This window comes from Pipistrellus kuhlii, unplaced genomic scaffold (assembly GCF_014108245.1).
Source record: "Pipistrellus kuhlii isolate mPipKuh1 unplaced genomic scaffold, mPipKuh1.p scaffold_m20_p_43, whole genome shotgun sequence".
Lineage (NCBI taxonomy): Eukaryota > Metazoa > Chordata > Mammalia > Chiroptera > Vespertilionidae > Pipistrellus > Pipistrellus kuhlii.
Genome location: NW_023425544.1, coordinates 336,608 through 356,188, shown reverse-complemented (window position 1 = coordinate 356,188; position 19,581 = coordinate 336,608). Strand labels below are relative to the sequence as shown.

Genomic DNA, 19,581 nt, shown 5'->3' with positions numbered 1-19,581 from the left:
GGTGCCCAGGACAATCCTGTAAAAAGTTTTTATTATTCTAGTTTTGTTTTGTTTTGTGTGTGTGTGTGTGTGTGTGTGTGTGTTTAATTGATTTCAGAGAGGAAGGGAGAGGGAGAGAGAGATTAAAACCTCAATGATGAGAGAGAATCATTGATCACTTGCCTCTTGCACATTCCCTACTGGGAATCCAGCCCGAAACCAGGGCATGTGCCCCTGACCAGAATCAAACCTGAGACCCTTCAGTCCACAGGCTGACTATCTAATGAGCCAAACCGGCTTGGACATTATTCTAGTTATAAAAACTAAGGCAAGTGAGGTGTAAGAGATACTAAAGATGAATATTTACAAGTGAGAAAGTTTGGATTTAGAGAGAAGGATGTTCATTGGCCAAGGATAAACAATGAGTCAATGACCGCCAGCACTAGACTCAGGCTCTCCCATTTCCCAGCTGGGTGAGGATGGGAGTTAAGAGTGCCTGTCTTCATCCCCCCACCCTTCTTCCCCATCCAACCTCTCCCCTATCCTGGCCTTACTTGTGTGAAGAAAAATCACAGGTCAAAGGGCATGAGGTGATTGGAGCTTCCTGCCCCTAGAGGGCGCTGCTCATTCTAGATCAAGAGCACAGGTTGCCTAGAAAGATGGCTTGAACGTTAAAGCATTTTGGATTATGGCAATTGCATGCATTCTTTAGATCTAATTATAGCAGGATTAATATGCCTTTAATAGGTGGCTATTAATAATTTACATTGTTATCTTTACTAATATAATTCTGCATAAAGCGTCCACTTTTATCACTTTTCTCAGGGACTTACCCTCAGCTCCTGGGTTTTATAGTTGGAGTTGGTAGCAGTTTATGAAAGCATTCATGAGTGGGAACTTAACAAAGCAATTTTTAGAGGAAAAAAAATGATCTATTTCCAATAAAAGGAGATGCAGAAAAACAAAAACAAAACCCATATAGTATTAAAACAAGTACTGGCTGATGTTGTTCAGTAGTTGGAGCGTCGGCCTGCACGCCAAAGGGTTGTGGGTTCGATTATGGGTGAAGAGCACATACCTGGGTTTTAGGTTTGATCCCTGACCCCAGTCAGGACGCATATAAGAGGCAGCCAGTTGATCGATGTGTTTCTCACCTTGATGTCTCTCTCTCTCTCTTCCTCTCTTCCACTCTCTCTAAAAATCAATGGGAAAAGTATCCTCGGGTGAGGATTAACAAAACCAAACCTAAGCAGATATCTGTGTATCATGATTTAAAAATGAAAAATAAAAAGCCTTCTCACCATCTCTGAAATTCCTCCTACCTCATAAACGTAGGCTTTGAGGTCCTCCTGGGGACAGATCTCTTCACTGTGCTGTGGCTTACCTTGACTAAGAAGCCTACTCTTTTGCTTAAATAACAATTTCAAGTTCAACATGAAAAGCCTGCGGAACATTTTCTGGCCGCCTGTCGAGATCTACTCTCTCGCCCTTTCTACTTTGCTCGGTGCCCAGAAGGCTGACCCCTAAGGACTAGATTAACTAGTTCCCTCGGCCTCTGCCCTCTGGCCTCTAGTAGGTTCCACCGGTGGAAGAACCAGCAGGAAGGGTGAGAGGTGGGATTTATCCCCCCAGCTCCCTCCCTGCTGCTGAGGTTTTGCGGGGATCATGTTCCTCGCCTAAGACATGGTCTTCCTGTTGGTGGCCTTCTCTGCGGCCGCAGGGCACCCCGCCCAGGTGAAGCTTTCTCTTGCCCTTGGCCCAGGGGAGGAAATGGCTTTGCTAGACTCTGGTACTTTGCCAGCCCCTGCTGCTTTGCCTTAACCCTGCCCTCCCCTCTGTAAATAGACGCGTGATTGACTTCCCTGCCTTTCATTCCTTTTGAGAGCCGAGTCCTGCTGGGACTCTGGCTGATACAGAAGCCCAGCGTGGATAAGGAAAAGGAGGCCAGTTGTTCTTGGTCCTCCCTCAGGGACGGTGACAGGTGATCGTGGGCAAACTCTTTTTACTTTGTGGTTTGCAAAGGCTTCATCTGTAAAAAGGCCAGTTGGACAAAATCAGAGGACTTTCCAATTATTTATTTATCTATTCACTTTGCTCAGGTACCTGCAAAAGAATGATCAAAAACGCATAATCACATACTTTACAAATTTGCCATCATGGTTTTCTAATATATATATATATATATATATATATATATATATATATATATTAAATATATTTTATTGATTTTTTTTTTTTTTTTTTTTTACAGAGATGAAGGGAGAGGAATAGAGAGTTAAAAACTTCAATCAACTGCCTCCTCCACACCCCCTACTGGGGATGTACCTACAACCAAAGTACATGCCCTTGACTGGAATCTAAACTGGGACCCTTCAGCCCACAGGCTCTATCCACTGAGCCAAACCAGTCAGAGCACCATCATGGTTTTAAGTAGTTGTAAAGGTTGTGATGTCCTGCATACTGTAAATATTAGTGTTCAAAAATAAAACTGTTACATCACCTTTTAAAATATATCCAATGGAATTTAAAAAACATATTTTTTATTGATTTCAGATAAGAAAGGAGAGGGAGAGAAAGATAGAAACATCAATGATGAGAATCATTGATCAGCTGCCCCCTGCATGCCCCCTGCTGGGGATCGAGACCACAACCAGGCATGTGCCCTTAACTGGAATTGAACCTGGGACCCTTCAGTCCGTAGGCCTGCGCTCTATTCACTGAACCAAACCTGCTAGGGCTCCAATGGAATTTAAATATCATACTGATTTTATACCTACTGGCATCCATTTTGAAAAAAAATACACGAACAAACTCTTAACAGCTAGAAATTTTATAATGTTCCTCTTTCTCCTTTAAATCATTTTTTCCATTTCACTTCCCCCACAGAATTTTATAGGAATGTAATATATTTTTCTGCTTGTAAGTTTCATATGGATCATTTTGGCATAGTCTCTAAATCAAAAAATGCTCCTAGACGGAAATTTTTAAAATGCTTATATTTCCTGTGATCATAATGCTCTAAGGGTTAAGCATTTTCCTGAATTGAGTCATCAGCACAATTAGTTTTAAGGCAAGTTGACCAAAATGTTGATAATTGTTAAGCATAAAAAGTAAAATTAGAGGAAAAGTTGTCTTTTCATGAGATGGACAGAAGAAGCATTGTGGTGTCTTGGTCAAAGGAATGTCTGCCCCCCACTATTTGGAACGAGGCCTAGGTTTAATGCCACAACCCCCACCCCCACTTTGGGCAATGCCCCCCAGTAAGACTCGGATGGATAAATGATACCCCTTTATTTTGTCATGTGGGAGAAGGGCCGCTGAGAGAGGGAAGGAGGAGAGGAGAGCCAGGTCCATGGGTTCGAAGTTCCCGGGCCGGTCAGCTGTAGGAAATCATCCATATGGCAGCTGAGAATCTGGAGATGGATCCCTTAAAACTCTCTGTGTCCACTCCTCCTGGGAAATTGTATCTCCAGGAGATGTGCCTCGGAATCCGAAGGCCCCTGGGCATGGTGATGTCTGCAAGGCGCCCTGATGGGAACTTTCTGAGAGTCCTACCTAAGCCTAACATAAGGTGACACAGTCCCGATTTTTAACAATTTGTCCCACGTCCCACGGGACTGTCCCGCCAAAAGCGGGACGTCTGGTCACCGAACTATGGCCCGCGGGCCACATGCGGCCCGCAGAGGAGTCTGATCCGGCCCGCCAGGTTTTTTGGGCAGTGAGCGCAGCCGAGGTGTTACAGTAGGAATTAGTAGTTCATATAGTCCGGCCCTCCAGCTCTCTGAGGGACCGTGATCTGGCCCCCACTTTAAAAAGTTTGAGGACCCCTGAAGGGGGCCGTGCTGCCGTCAGATTGCCTCCCCAGGAATGCACCTTGCACCTGGACAGCTCCCTTCACTGCAGCTTCCTCTGTCCCTTTTCGTCTGCACATTGGGGATGCCTACACTATCCCACGGGGAATCCTTCAGCCTTACTCAGCATGATGTGTGTCCAGCATCCAATATATAGCGCACGGTTTAGCCAGAAAGTGTCACAGGATTGTGGAGGTGTCTTCCTGTTCTAACATACCTGGTGAGCTTCTTTTAGGGGGTAAGTTTTACTGTTTATAGAGTTTTTTCAATATTTAAAAAAAAAAAAAAGTCAGTCGCTATCCACAGATGGTGACCTTTGCCCCCTCGGGGAGGCTGATATCCCAGTGCCCTCTCCTGGTAGGAGCCGGGGGCCACCGAGCTGTGTATGGGAGACCCATATGGCTGTCTTGGTCGAGCTCCCCCCTGTGTCAGAGTAAAAGGATTGTACTCAGGCTGCGTGCAGGGTCCGTGCGCCTGACAGTTCCTGCTTTCCAGGAACGGGAATAAAGCGTTCATTCACGGACACCCTCCTGGAAGAACTGGGGTTGCCTCGGGGTCACTTTTGAATCAGGCAAGCCAATATCTGCGCTTTCTGCCTTCGAGGCAAAATGAAGCATTGATATGCTAAGGAGTTGCCAACAGTTAGTTTTGCTGCTGGCCGGCTCTGCTGTGACTTCTGTGCCTGCCCTGCTGATTGCCCCTTGGCCATCAGAAGGAGGGCCTCCCTGGCACATCACAGGCCGAGCTCTGCATTCTGAATTCTCAGCTTCACTTCCCATGGACTCAGAGGATTGCCCCTCCTTTCCTTCATGAAGAACCCCGTGGTGCCTCTTGCCCCAGGTTTGGCTTCAACCTCTTGACCGTCCCTCAGAGAGTAATGTTCATTGACAAAATTCTGGGCAGCTTTATCTAAACGATGTTTTACTTTGAAACTTAATTTTCTTCTGACTTTTTTTTTTTTTTTTTTTTTTTTTTGAGAAGGAAGAAGTTGGTGATACATGTGGTAGATGGATTATATCATGGCCCCAATTCTTTATCCCTCCCGGTACCAGGCCCTGAGCTGGGGAAATGTGCAGGATTCTGACTCTGGGCCCAGCTGTAGGACTTCTTTGGGCCAATGGGATGCTCCTCCCCCTCCCACTCCTTCTCCTCCTCTCCCCTCCTTCCCCCTCCCCCCCCCTTGCCCTCCTTCCTCCCTTCTCCTCCTCTTTCCTCCCTCCTCCCTCTCCTCCCCCCTCCTCCCCCTCTTCTCTCTCCTCTTCCCGTCCTCCCCCTCCTCCTCCCCGTCTTCCCCTTCCTTCCCCTTTCTCTTCCCCTCTTCCTCTTCCTCCTCCTCTTCCTCCTCCCCCTCCCCTTCCCCCTTCCCCCCTCCTCCTCCTCCCCCGCCTCCTCTTCCTCCCAGTTCAGCATCATTTTGTTACTACTTGTTACAACTACAAGATGTTGATAAGACTGGTAGGTTGCAGGATCCCCATTTTACAGAGACAGAAACGAGGCTCAGAGATTAAGTCACAAGCCCAGGGTCACACCTCAGTCAGTGGCTAAGGCAGGAAACGCTCTCTGTGATTCCAGTTGCTGACATGTATGGAGTACGATCTTCATGCCAGTACTTTCTAAAAGCTTTACATGTGCAGCCCTAGCCGGTTTGGCTCAGATGATAGTGTTGGCGTGCAGACTGAAGAGTTCCATATTCAATTCTGGTCAAGGGCTTGTACCTGGGTTGCAGGCTCCATCACTGGTCCTGGTTGGGGCGCATGTAGGCCGCAACCAATCAATACGTCTCTCTCCCGTCGATGTTTCTCTCTGTCTCTCCCTCTCCCTTCCACTTTCTCTAAAAATCAACGGAAAAATATCCCTGGGTGAGGATTAACAAAATAAATAAATAAACAAAAGCTTTACATCTGTTATCTCACGTCATCCTCAGAGCACCCCCATGGGGGAGATACTGTTGTCAGCACCATTTGAAAGATGAGGAGATGGAGTCCAGGGGAGGTTGAATTGTCTGCTCAAGGTCATGTAGCCTGCGAGGGCCAGAGCCCGTGTTGGAACCCAGGCAGTAGACAGGCTCTTAAAACTGAAGCGCTCTAGCCGAAACTGGTTTGGCTCGGTGAATAGAGCGTCCGTCTGCGGACTGAAAGGTACCGGGTTCGATTCCGGCAAGGGCATATACATTGGTTGCAGCACATCCCCAGTGAGGGGTGTGCAGGAGGCAGCTGGTCGATGTTTCTCTATCCCTCTCCCTTCCTCTCGGCTCTCTGTGGAAAATCAATAAAATATATTAAAAACAAAAACAAAAAAACAACTTAAGCGCTGTAGGTAGTAATGCGGCTGTGATTATTCTGGGCCCAGCGGACTGGGCGTGGCAGGGATCAGAAGTTTCCAGAAGCTGAGAAGTGGAGGTATGTCACATTGAACCCTGGGCCGTTAGAGAATGAGTAAGCCCTCGGAGGTCCCTACTGGACTACGTTTCCACCTAACGTACATGTCTGTTCTTGGCAGCTCTGACCAGTGATCACTCCGCCCCTGCAATATGGTGCCTCTAGTCTAGGGGTGTCGAACTCAATCAGAGAAGGGGCCAAAATCTAAAATCCAGCCTAAATTGCGGGCCGAATGGTTTACTGAACAGTCATAAACTGTCATTGTGATGGAAACGCAGCGGAGTGCAGTGATGACAGCGCGGTGCGGGCCACATTGCAAGGCCTGGCGGGACGGATTTGGCCCGAGGGCCTTGTGTTTGACACATGTGCTCTAGTTCATCATTGAGCACGTCTGGTCCAGCCCCCGGGGCTCTCACTAAATACTTGGCTCCTCTTCTGCCCCCTACCCCCCACCCCTAATTAAACCTGAGTTTACCTCCTGAATAGGGGAAACATCACAACTCTGGAACACAGTGAGCTCAGCCCTCGTCCCCTCCGCCTGCCCTTCATGGCCCAGAGTGAGGAAGGGACAGACCGTCCGGGCTGGCACCCCAGTGGAGGATGAGCTGACGGTTTCTGTGGCCTGTGGGTGGTAGAGAAACAGAAAGAGCTTGCTGTGATTCCAGAAAGAGGCGGCTGAGAAGGACCCATAGGACTTTCCAGGCCAGAGGACCCTGGAAGCAGGCTGCAGGCCATTGCAGGTTGGTGTAACTGGCCTTTTGGAGAAAATGGTGAAAGTCAGAGATTTTCCACTCCCAAAATGTCCACATAGACATAACTTTGCTTACCACATACTATTGCTTAGTTCATGGGTCCCCACACCTATTCAAGGTCTCTACGGAAGAATCCGGATCCAGAGAGCCCCTGCCATCTGATTAGGATTAAGATCCCGAGAGGAGGGGTGCTCCTAGCCAGCCTTCCAGCAGGATGTTGGGATCTTCTCTGGCCCCAGAGGCTGAGAGGAACCTTCCTCTTACTCCCGCACCTGTCCATTGCACTGGGTCGCCATAGTCTTTAAAAAACGTGGCCCTCAGACCAGCAGCTTTAGCATCACCCGGGAACTTGTTAGAAATGCCAATTCTGGGTGCGGCCCAACAAACAGTCTTCGCACCACAGACCCTCCCCGTGATTCTGAGGATTGCTCACGCGTGAGAAGGGCCGCTGCAACCAATCCTCTGCTCTGTGCCGGGCCTGCCCTACGAACACAAAGCGCTGGGCACACAGTAGGTCCTCGGTGAATATTGGCTGCTTCGTGTTCCCCTGACTCCCAGAGCAGGCTCCCTGCCTTGTACCCTGTAGCCCTGAGTCTGGTGCCTGCAATGTTATTTAGACCCAGTTTCTTCCTATTCCAGGACTTACGGTCGCGCGTAGTTAGCTCCTCTAGGCAGAGGAGAAGGCTTGGCCTTGAGGAAGGTGCCCCGAAACCACCGCACAGGGGAGGAACCAGAGTCATCGAAGCTGGCAACACCTGTCCAGGCTACAAGGCCTCAGCCACCCGGTGGATGATGGGCAGGCAGGCAGGCAGGCAGGGGGCTGACGGGCCAGCTAGTATGCCTAGGGCTCATGGGAACCCAGCTCTGCCCAACTCTGCAGGCCGCCCTGATCCCGTTGGTGCCTGCCTTACGCCAGCTTTGGCAAAGTCTGCTGAATCTATGCCAGGGTGGCAGGCTGGCAGGGAGGGGAAATGGTCACTTTATTTTTAATGACTCTTCAACTTTTGGGGGAAGTTGAAGAGTCATTAACTGTGTGTGTGTGTGTGTGTGTGTGTGTGTGGTCCCTGGTAAGATTGTCTCTTAATTCTATGTCTCCTATGGAGAGCTACATCCCCACAATTCATTCTTCAGGTGGAGGATGTGTCTTCTATACTGTCCCTCAGTTTCCTGATCTTCATTTTTAAAAACTATATTCTTATTGATTTCAGAGAGAAAGGGAGAGGGCGAGAGAGAAACATCAATGATGAGAATCATTGATCAGCTGCCTCCTGCACGCCCCCTACTGGGGATCGAGCCCACAACGGCAACCTGGGCATGTGCCGTGACAAGAGCATCAAACCTGACATCCGACATCTGTCCAGGTTCATAGGTTGATGCTCAGCCACTTAGCCACGCCAGCAGGCAGTTTCCTGGCATTTAAAAAATATTAACTTTTCTGAGGAGTGCACAGAAAAATGACCTGTAATTCTTTTTGTTTCATATCGATCCAGCTCTTAATTTTTTTGGTGATATTTTTTAAAGGTGGGGGCCGTGCGAAGAGTCCTGTTTATCCTTAATTTCTAATGGTTTTACTTTTTAAAAGTAACCTCATAGTTTTCTCTTGGGGAAGGGCAGAAAAAAATTTCCCTCATCTCATATATAAGCAGTTCTTTACGTTTTTATTCCAAAAATCCATCAATCGTGGGAGATGTAGGATGGACACAGTCATTCCTCAGTCTCTTGGGGAGCAGGTCCTTCATATTTCATTTTTTTTTTTTTTTTTAAAGAATCGATTCTTGGGGCAGTGAGGAGGAGAACAGGAAAAAAAAAATCCCCATTAATACTTCCCAAATTACAAGAAGTCAGTTCTGAAAAAAAAGAAAAAGAAAAAAAAAAGGGTGATTATTTAGGATGCTGGAGGATGTTGGATAGAAATATTCTTGTTCATTTCACATAGAGACAGTTTCTCAAGTTTTTCTTTTGAAAATGAACCCGATTGGGGGATAAGGGGAGGCGTGGCTAACCTCCCTTTAACCTTTAGTAACCACCTTGTCTTACATGGGGCCATGTCTTCAAATTTACTGAAATACACGTCCCTTAAACATTTCTTTTTGGCTAGGGTAAACAGACATACTCTGATCACCCCACATTTCATATAATTATAAAACAGCTCCTCAAACATTTATTTTTTAAAAAATCAATCTGATTGGGGGGGGGGGGTGTCCAGAAAACACTCCCCTAACTGCCCCTCGTCAGAGGTAGGACCAGCTCTCCAGACTTTTACATGCCAGGGGCATTTGGGGAGGGTGGCAGGGGCCACAGGGTCATCTTCCCTGAGCCTTCCATAGGGCCAGCTCTCCAAACTTCATTAAAAAATTTTTTTTTAATCTGGATTATTTTTTTGGGGGGCGGAGGGGGAGCAGAAGAGTTCCCCTTAACCCCTTGCGTCCCGCGGAGAGGCAGCTCCCCAAACTTTTTTCCCAGCGTGGCCATGACCTTTCGGTGGGGCTGGGGAGCGGGGGCCGGGCCGGGGGGCGCGGGAAAGTTTGGGGGGCGGGCGCGCCGCGGCCCCGGGGCTGGCGGGCGGGCGGGAGCGGCGCGCCCGGGGCCCGGGCGGCTTTGTGTGCGGCGCGGAGGCCGAGGCCGAGGCCCGGAGCTCCGGGGGGGCGGGCGCGGGGGGCGGCGCGGCGGCGGCGGCGGCGGCGGCCGCGCGGGCTGGGGTGGGGGGCGAGGCCGGGAGCCCCCCCGCGCGCCCCCGCCCCCCCGGCCTGAGCGGGGCGGGCGGGCGGGCGGGCGGAGCGGGAGCGGCGGCGGCGGCGGCATTGTGCGCGCTCCAGCAGCCCGGCCGGGAGGAGAGGACGCCGGGCCGCCGCCTCCCGCGGTCGGTCGGACCCATGCACCAGCCGGGCGGCGCGGCGGCTCCGCAGGTACGAGGAGGGGGCCGGGGCGAGCGGCGCGCGGGGGGCCGGGGGGCCGCGGCCCGGGGCGCTGCGCCACTTCGTTGCAACCTTTGCAAGATGCAAAGTGCCCGGGCACGTTTGCGGGCTTTTTTTTTTTTTTTTTTTTTGTGGGGGCCCACGGGAGGGTCGGGGTCTGGATCGGGGCACCCCCCGCCCCCGGGCGCCGCGGGGTGCGGGGAGGGTGGGAGGCGCGGCGGGGTCTCCCCGGACCCCCCCCTCGGCGCCCTCTCCGGCCCCGGGCTCGGACCGGAGCCCAGAAAACAAAGCGGTGTTGGGAGAACAGAGCAGCCATTGCAGTTTGGACAATTCACATTTTGCAAAAAATGCAACCCCTGCCAGCCCTCCCCCCCTCCCCTCCAAATTTGCAATTTCCCCCGGACCCTCTCCGCGCTCCCGGCTCCTGGGGACCCCCCGGAGGTCTTGGCTCCCTGGCCCCCCATCTTTGCAACAATTTCTCTCGCTCTCTCTCTTTTTTTAGGCCATATTTCCCTTTCTCATTTTTTTTTTTCTAATTTTTCTTCAAACGGTAGTTTTTTCCCATTAAAACGACGCCACCTAGAGGATACTATTCTGTAAATAAAAAAAAAAGAAGAAATTAAAATTGAAAAGAAAATCATTTTTATTTCTTATTTTTTCAAAAGTTTTCACTAGAAATCGGTGGAGGGGAAAGGGATTCTTCTTCTTTTTTTCTTTTTGGGGTGAAAATTTTCTCTTTGATCTTTCCAGCAGCATGAAGACAGTTTTTTATTTTATTTCTGAATCCAGATAATATGTAAATGAAAATTAAGCTGGAATTTGAATGAATTCAGTTTTTTGAAGGAATGAAAGCAAAAAGCTTTCCTAAAACCAGTCACTTTGGCTGCCCAACTCTTTTTTAGTTTGAGAAAAAAAACTAATGGGAATGAGGAAAAGAGGGAAATTGTTGAGTTTGGAGAAAACTGGGAGAAATTGGCTTTATGAAGCAATTAGAAATTGTACTTCATTGTAATTTGGAACTTGTTTAGCTCCGCGGGCAAAAAAAGACTAATTTCACAATTTGGCATTATTTAAGTTCTATTTCCAAGAAGGAAGGATTTAAAAGAGAAAACAGACCCTAAAATGTTGGCTTTGGACACACCCAGAAATTGTAGGGTTTTTTTTTTTTTTTTTTTTTTTTTTCCTTTCCAATTTTGCATTTACATTTTACTGCATTTAAATCCCAAGGTTGTAAAGAAAAACAGAATCTGGAAAAGTTAGGAGTGAAATCTTCTCCTTTTCCCCCTGCGTTTGTTGGCTTTTGTGTTATTCTGTTTTGTTTTGATGGAATAATTGAGATTGTTTTCTGATTTTGTTTTCTGAAAGGTCTAAGCATTTCTTTTTCGTTGTTGTTTTAGTCAGAAAATGTCTGAAACCTTTTTTGAGCAATCTTCAGTGGAAGGATTGTGAATTCATTTCATTCTACAAATTGAGTAGCCCCCAGATTTGTAGGAGAGACCGCCATTAAAATAAGATATGCATAATTAACATTATTATGAAAAAACTAACAGTGGATTCATAGAAGCTCATTTTTTATGACATGCAATTGAATCAGTTGATAAAGACAAGGGTTGAAGAATTCTTGGAGGAAGAAAATTTTCCCTTCTCTGTGCTTGCTCACTCTTCCAATTTGAAAAAATTTATTATTTAAAAAAAAAAAATATCCAGATTGATCTGAGGCCTCTTTGATTGTGATGTGGGCTTGGTAGTTTATTAACATTCGGTATTTCTTTTCTCACAAATTTGATTATTTTCAAAGGGGAAAAAAAATCCATTAGCCTATATCATTTTGGAATGTTTGTGATTTTTTATTTCTTTAAAAGCACAAATTTTACTGACTTAACAAGAAGGAAAGATAAAAAGGGAAAGAGACAGAAAGAAGATGAAAATTCTGATTCTCATCCACTTCTCTAGTGGAATACTCACTTTGCTGAAAAAAATGGGGTAAAACACCAATTCAGCTGATTCTAATATCAAATTTTAATTTAATTTTTGAAGGAAAAAAATCAAAATGCAAACAAAAGCCAAACCCAAAGCTACTTGATGAAAGCATATGTGCTAACAACATTTGATATTTTTTTTTACTTTAAAATATATCAAATGAAGGTGAAAAAAAATTATTTTTTTAGAAGACAAATATTGACTGAATTAAAATTTAACAGATGAAAATAAGGTACCCACCCAAAGTTGAAGGGTTATTTTGTAACGAATTACTATCTGATTGAAATTGCTGAGGGTTTTTGAACCAAAAACCAAAAACAAAATGTTCTAATTTTTCTGTCCCAAAGGGGGGAATATTGTCAGCATTTGCAGGGTGGGATCTTGTGGGGGGTGGGGTGGGGGTGGGGGTGGGGGTGGGGATGGGGTCTGAGGGTGGCCACCAGCTGATCTTGGGAGAAATGGTAGGCCGGTCCATGGATTCCCAACCCTGTTTTGTAGAAATTCAGATTTCTAAGGGGATTTCGAATTCTGTGAAATATATTTGACATTTCCCATCATGGCCATTGCATTTGGGAGATTTTATTTTTTTAGTAACAAAATCCTTCAGGGCTGACTGGCCACATTCTGACATATTTGGAATGAGCTTTTTTTTTTTTTTTTTAAGTAGCATAATTAAAATTTTTTTTTTTCCTGTTGAATTATTTAGGCCGATGTCTAGGGCGGTCAAAGAATTTACAATTTCTAAAGGGCTCTGGTGGCCTCATGAGACAGAAGGCCTGGGTTTAGCAAGAGATAGAGGAGACCTGTGCCCTGGGCTGGGCAGGGGTCGGTGGGCATCCCTACCAGGCATCGGAGAAAAAGTCAGGGTTGTAGAGAACAGGTTATTTCTGGTGCCAGGAATAAAAATGATCGCAGCATTGCCCCTTTGTGTGTCCTGGCTCTCCTGACACACAACTCGGATTCCTTCCTCCCATCCTGCTGAAATTTGGTTGTGTTGTCCACATTTGAAAGGGAACTCCTGGCTAGAAATGGCAAATCATGTCTGTTTTGTAGACCTGTTTTTCTCTCTTGGAAAAAAAAAAAAAAATTGTTGATTCTGATCATGTTTGTTGTAGAGGAAATCGAGGTGCATGATGGGACTGTGGGAGGCGGGGTCAGTTTTCTTTTGTTTCTATTGGCGTCTCCCAGGATTGAGATCTGACCTGGGCCTTGCCTCCCTCCCCCCCTATTTTAGGTGGACGTGTGGCCAGAAATGGACGTGCGAGCTGATTTTTATTAGCCCACGTCCGTTACCGCGCTCTCTTAGAATATTGGGCAAAAAAAAAAAAAAAAAAAAAAAAAAAAATCTGGCAAATTGGACCTGAGGGGTGGTAATTTGATGATGGGCTGCGTTATTTTGGTGAAAGATCATTTATACCCTCTTGCACAGTGGGGACTCTTATTACTTAATGTTTTGCTTTTCAGCCTAAGGAGGTTTGCTGTTTTTTTTTTCTAATAAGGTTTGAAATTTCAAGGGCCTGCTTTATGGCTTGACTTTGGACCGAGCTAGGAAACAGAGTTTGCTTATACTTGAGCCCTGCACCGTGGTGACCGGGAACAAGGCCTCTTGCTTCTGCTGAGGGAGAGCCACAAAGATGGCTGGTCAGTGGAAGGCTGACCTCTCCCCCGGTCCTAGAAAGTAAACAGCCAATGGTTTGTTTCATTTGAGAAACGGAGTTTTAAAAACTCCTCCATTGTCAGATGCAATTCCCTCCCCGTGCTCCCCACCGCCCACTTTTGACTCGGCTCTTGGCATGCTGTTCCCCTGCCTTCTGAACCCTCACGTCTTCTCGGTGGGGAGATAAGGACTTCCTTGCTGGGTCCGGCTGGCTGTGTAACGGACTTTCCATGGCCACGATGAAATGTGAATGTTTCCACGTCCTTAGAATGTGTGGTGCCCGCCGTGTCTCCCACCTGCCAATGCAAAGCGGAGTAGATTTGTGGGTTCACGGGAGTCCTAGCTTTCCCACAGTCTTGCTGTATATGACCTCGGACAGGTCACTTTTTCCTCCTGACCCCCCGTTTTTTGCATTTGTCCGATGAGAGCTTGGGATCCGAGCAACAATAATACCGGTAAGTTTTCATTTCTAATTCTGACTCCCAAGTGGTCGGCAAACTCATCGGTCAACAGAGCCAAATATCAACAGGACAACGATTGGGAATGGCTTTGGAGAGCCACATTTTTTTTAAGCTTAAACGTCTCCTAACGCCACTTCTTCCGAATAGACGCGCCCAGGCCGCGGTATCTTGTGGAAGAGCCACCCTCAAGGGGCCAAAGAGCCGCATGGGGCTCGCGAGCCGCGGTTTGCCGACCACCGTGTTGAGGAGGATTCCGAGCTCACGTCCATGTTCTGGATTGCGGGGTGCAGGGTCTCTCACAGAGTGGGGAGGGCACCTCTGAGTTACCATGCCCAGCCCTGGCTGTTGCCACGACCGGTTGGTTGGTGGATTGTCAAGCCAGTTTCGTGGATCACAGTCAGCATTAAAAAAATAGGCTATCATACCGGGGAACAGAAAGGTAGCAGAGGCGTGGCACAGGCCTGAAGAGCCGGTGGTGTCTCACCAGGCGTGTGTGTTATTTACGTTTGCCGAGGCGTGCTGCACGGTAAGCAATGGCATTGCTCCTGTGAGTCATGGTGAGACAGCTGGCAAGGTGCTGGGCTATGATTCCCCCACGTTACTGCTCAGACTTTATTTTCTCGCCTGTTATCCCCGCTGAGCCTTACGTGCCCCTCGGTGTCCCGGGCCACAGGCTCGCACCCCAGCTTGGTGGCCGTGGCTGGGACCTGAGGGCAGGTGTAGACGAAGGCCGCCTCTTGGCCCGGATTTCTTGCTGGAAAGGAGGTTGTGAGTCGTTTGGAAATCCCTCTGTTGGTGGGAGGGAGCGCTGTCCCCATGACTTTTACCCCTCACTTTCACTGCACATTGCCAGAGGGAGTTCATGGTTGTGTCGTATTTAAATTTTAATCAGACGCTGTGTGTGTGTGTGTGTGTGTGTGTGTGTGTGTGGGTATGAGCTTTATAAACACTCCAGAATGGCTGTGGTAGGCCCCTCATCTTTTAAATGTGTCAGACCAGCCAAAACCGGTTTGGCTCAGTGGTAGAGCGTCGGTCTGCTGACTGAAAGGTCCCGGGTTCGATTTGGATCAAGGGCATGTACCTTGGTTGCGGGCACATCCCGGGTAGGGGGGTGTGCAGGAGGGAGCTGGTCGATGTTTCTCTCTCATCAACGTATTTAGCTCTCTATCTCTCTCCCTTCCTCTCTGTAAAAAATCAATAAAGTATATTTAAATAAATAAATAAATAAATAAATAAATAAATAAATGTGTCAGACCAGTGCTGTCCAATAGAAATGTGATTCGAGCCACACGTGTGAGCCAATGTGTAATTAAAATTTTTCTCGTGGTCCTTTAAAAAGGGAAAAAAAGGAACATGAAGTTAATTTTAATAATATAGCTTATTTAACCCAGTATATCCACAACACTATTTCAATAGAAAAGGATTAGCGCAATGTTTTACATTCTTTTCTTTGGGGTGTGCTTAAGTCTCTCCTTATTAGCCCCATTCCGTGCTCAGCCGCCACGTGTGGCTAGTGACGTCGGTATTGGTCACCGCACGGTCAGACCAGGGCTCCACTTGCTTGCTCTTGGCCTCAGAAAGCTAGCGGCGCATCGTTCCAAACTCTTGGTCTTATGGACGGGGCTCCCTTGCTGGGCCCTACCTGCTCAGGGGCATTCCAGCAGATAGCGGCGATGATTCCATCCATTCCGCCTCTTTTGGCTCCGGTGGTTCACGCCTCCCTTTTATTCGTCCCAGAGCAGTCCTCTGCCAGGGTTCCGCCAGATGCTGTACTTACAAATGACAAATGATGGCTGGAAACACCAGCGTGTGTGCCATCGAAGTTGAAAAGTGCAGGAGACAGTTGTAGGAGGTGGGTTTTAAATGAAGTATGGCCCCGCAGGATGAAGATAGAAGAAGACAGCAGGTGAGTCAGGCCGGAGTTGGGGTTCGAGGGGAGGAGGGAGATGGAGCAAAGATGATCTGTCGGTGACATTCATTTCTGAACTGAATGTGGAACCGCCAGGAAATTCCCCCAGGACAGCCCTGAGGTCAGAAGCTCAGACATTTTCTGACATTTCATCCAGTTGGTGAAACGGAAAGCTGCATTCGAGGCCACCCAGACGAGAGTTTGAAATCCAGCCTTATGGCATTGCTTTGGGAAAGTCGCTTCTGGTTTGGGGACCACAGCTTCTGCATCTGGAAGAAGGCGGGGGTGAGGGGTGGGGAGGGTAATAATCTTGACCTTGAGTGGTTGTTTTACAGTTTAATGGAAACACCCAGCTAATCCTTAGAAACTGGTCTCTGGAAGGGGGTCAACCCCTGTTAGTTGTCTCTTGATCCAGTGGCCAGTGGGTCTCCATTTGGGGCGCCCGAGTCCCAATAACAAGTCCCCAAACTAAGATGTGGTGGCTTATCTTCAAGGGGCGAAGTTGGGTAATAGTTGAAAAGGTCCAGTTTTTTTGATGGTGGATTTTAGACAGACCAAGAGGAGCCATCTCCTGGGCCTTATCCATCTTTCTTGTCCAAGGTGTTCTCAGTACTTTCATTCTAGGGAGGCTCCAGCTGCTCCGAATAGATCCGGATTTGTTTCCCAAGCCTGTGGCACGGTGTTTAAAGGCCATAAATCTCGATCTCAGTGAACTGTGTACTTTGAGCTTCTGCTCACACCGTGCCTCCTGTCTCCAGTGCCCTTCCCCTCATTCATCTCCGTGCCGTGAGAACCAGACCCCCTCGAGACCATCTGCACCTGCTCTTCTGTGGAGCCCTCCCCGTCCTCCCCAGGCAGAGTGCCTCTCCCCTCACTCCCAGGTGCTCCACACATGCCCTGGGCCCACCGATGGGAACCGGTTGGTTACATGTCTGTGTCTCCCGCCAGCCTGTGAGTTCCTTGAGGGCAGAGATCATGGGTTATTCTTTTTTTAGGGCCTGGCACAGAGCAGCAGCAGCTCAATACATGTCTGATGACTTAATCGGGTTTTTGGAAATAGCTCAGATCAGTAGGATTTGAGTCCATGCAGAGTAAGAGACCGCTTTGAGTTTGGCCATTTGGTCAGCACCTGTGTCTGCTGAAGGGGCCAGAGCGCCTTTCCTTAGAGCTGGCTCTCCAGCCGTGGGCCCGGTGGAATGAGAAAGCAGAGGCTGGTTGGGTGGGAATAATGCTGCCTTGACTTGACATGTCTTGGGGAATTTTTTTTTTTTTTTTTTTTTTTTTTTTTAAGTTCTCACCCCCTTCATTCTGTTGTGTTAAACTGTTACTTTAAAATGGCTTGGGGGCCTTCTAGGCTCATCATTGGATGGCAGATTTGCAGGTGTATGAATGGCAGTTTCTAAGGATGTGGAAAAGGGGAAGCCTTGAGGTGGAAGGGGCTCAACAGTACCTGGTGTTTGCTCTTGGCCAAGGGCCCAGGAACTGGACATTAGGGGGCTGTGTGCAGACCCCCCCCCCCCCCCCCGACACACAGCCCCTTACATGTAAAGTAGTTGTGTAATTTGATGTTCAACCAGACCCCATCTTTGCTTTGTTTCTGGCTTGCAGATGCCAAAGATTCAGGAAAATTTATGGGAGAAAACCGAGAACATTCTGTTTGTTTGCTTAATCACTTTTCAGTAAGTTTCATTAACCACTGCTATTTTTTAACACGTTATGTGTGGATCCGCTTAGCCTGTGAGCACAGGAAGCAGGTGTGGGGTAGGCCATATTTCCCCAGGGGCCATATTCCCATAGAGTCCCATCTCTGAAATTGGGATGTGTGTTATAATTCAAGTCTGTGAGCACACTGTTTCTCCTTCGTTATTATTATTATTATTAATTATAATTTTAATTCTCAAAACATGCTTACAAAGTCAATGGTGTGTCTAACAATCTCCAGCACCTTGGAATTCTGGGACTAGAGTGTCTAGTTCCTGGTGGGGGGCACTGAGACCTTAGGGATTTCCCGTCAGGCACTTTTCCTCTATTTGAACCTCACTTCTCTCTGGGCTTGGCTTTTCCACTGGTACAGGGAGGCAGGACTTCACCCCGGGGAGAAGCTTCTGGAACTCTGAGCGGGCACCCCTTTCTTTTGCTTCTCTTTAAGGTGTAAATAGCCACAGGCGGGGAGTGGTGATCACTTGAAAGCAGTGGCCCTTCTGAACCGCCATATGCGTGAGCTGGCCTGCCCGTGGCCGGACACCAGGCTGACACTTCTGGGGATGGAAGGAACAGATTGAAGAAGCTCCAGGGGCAGGGCCTGGCACCCCTCTCTGCTCCGCCGGTTCTAATGTGTGATCTTTGCCAGCGTCCTGCCTTTCCCGGCACTCCGTTCTCCTTGTGTGTGAAGTGGGGATAATGACGATGATGATGGGGACGGGGATGGCGCAGGATTCTTGTTAAAAAAGTTGTGAGGGGTGCCGAAACCGGTTTGGCTCAGTGGATCGAATGCCGGCCTGTGCACTGAAAGGTCCCGGATTCGATTCCGGTCGTATGTACCTTGGTTGTGGACACATCCTCAGTAAGGGGTGTGCAGGAGGCAGCTGGTCAATGCTTCTCTCTCACCGATGTTTCTAGCTCTCTATGCCTCTCCCTTCCTCTCTATAAAAAAATCAATAAAACTTATATATTAAAAAAAGGTTGTGAGGGGTGTGAGAAAGAAGCTTTGTAAAGGGGGAGGTGCTGTTCCCTTACAGGATGCTATTTGTACATCATCTAACCCAGGAAGGGTCAGTAAATAACATTCATGCCACCGCTCCCCAGCGCCAAGCCTGCGGCAGGCATTGCTAATCGAGCGCCGGTCTGCTCCATTGAGTCTGGCCTGTGGCCTCCGAGTCCTCCTTAGTATGATGCAACCTGTCATGATGGTTTAGCGTGGGGCATAAAGCCAATTTGTCCTTTTTTATCTGAACACACACACACACACGCACGCACGCACGCACGCACGGAAGTGAGGTGGAGTTACGAAATCTCAGTGAACAGGCAGAGGTGGAACTTCAAGTTTCAGGTTTCATAGCTCCTCAGCCAGCACTTTTCCTACTGTTTGCCCATACATCCGTCAAAAGGAATTAAAGTTAATTTGGTCTTGAGAAATAGAGGCTCTTGACTGTTATAATTAGATACCCTCGGGGTTGTCATCACAGCAGGGCTGGGTGGGTGACCTGCTTCTGCCTGCTCCTGGAGCGATCGGGTTTCAGAGGGGAGAGTCTGGGGGCGAGGCCGTGGGTGGGGAGGCGTCCCTTGCTCACGCCTGGGGTTCAGATGCCAGGGCAGAGGGCAGAGGGGGCGAGGCGGACCCTGGGCTTCCCGGATGGTGACCTGGATTGGCCACACGCTTGCTGTTTACACACTAAGACCACAGATGAGTTTCTCAGTCTCAGAATCTTAATTTCTACATCTGGGAAATGGGGTGGAATAATCCTTCACAAGAATGAAATGAAACATCATATTTGAAAATACTCTTTAAACCAAAGCCTTACGTAAGTGCGCTTTTTTTAAATTGCTTTTAAAAAAATCCGTAACCGAGGGTGTGTTTTTATTGATTTAGAAAGAGAAGAAGGGGGGAAGAAAAAAAAAAGGGGTGGGCGGGGGAGAGAGAGAGAGAGAGAGAGAGAGAGAGAGAGAGCGAGCACACATCCATCTATTAGTTGCCTCCTG

General features: G+C 48.1%; 1 protein-coding gene across 15 annotated transcripts in view; it reads left to right on the top strand.

Moving 5' to 3' along the window:
• The first annotated feature begins 9,733 nt into the window (after nt 1–9,733).
• ZNF618 (zinc finger protein 618) overlaps nt 9,734–19,581 on the top strand; it is a 148,303-nt gene continuing 138,455 nt past the window's right edge. For all 15 annotated transcript variants that reach the window (XM_036412004.2, XM_036412015.2, XM_036412009.2 and 12 more), the window contains exon 1: nt 9,734–9,866. In XM_036412004.2, coding sequence (XP_036267897.1) covers nt 9,834–9,866 — 33 coding nt within the window. In that variant the 5' untranslated portion in view covers nt 9,734–9,833. The remainder of the gene's footprint in view (nt 9,867–19,581) is intronic.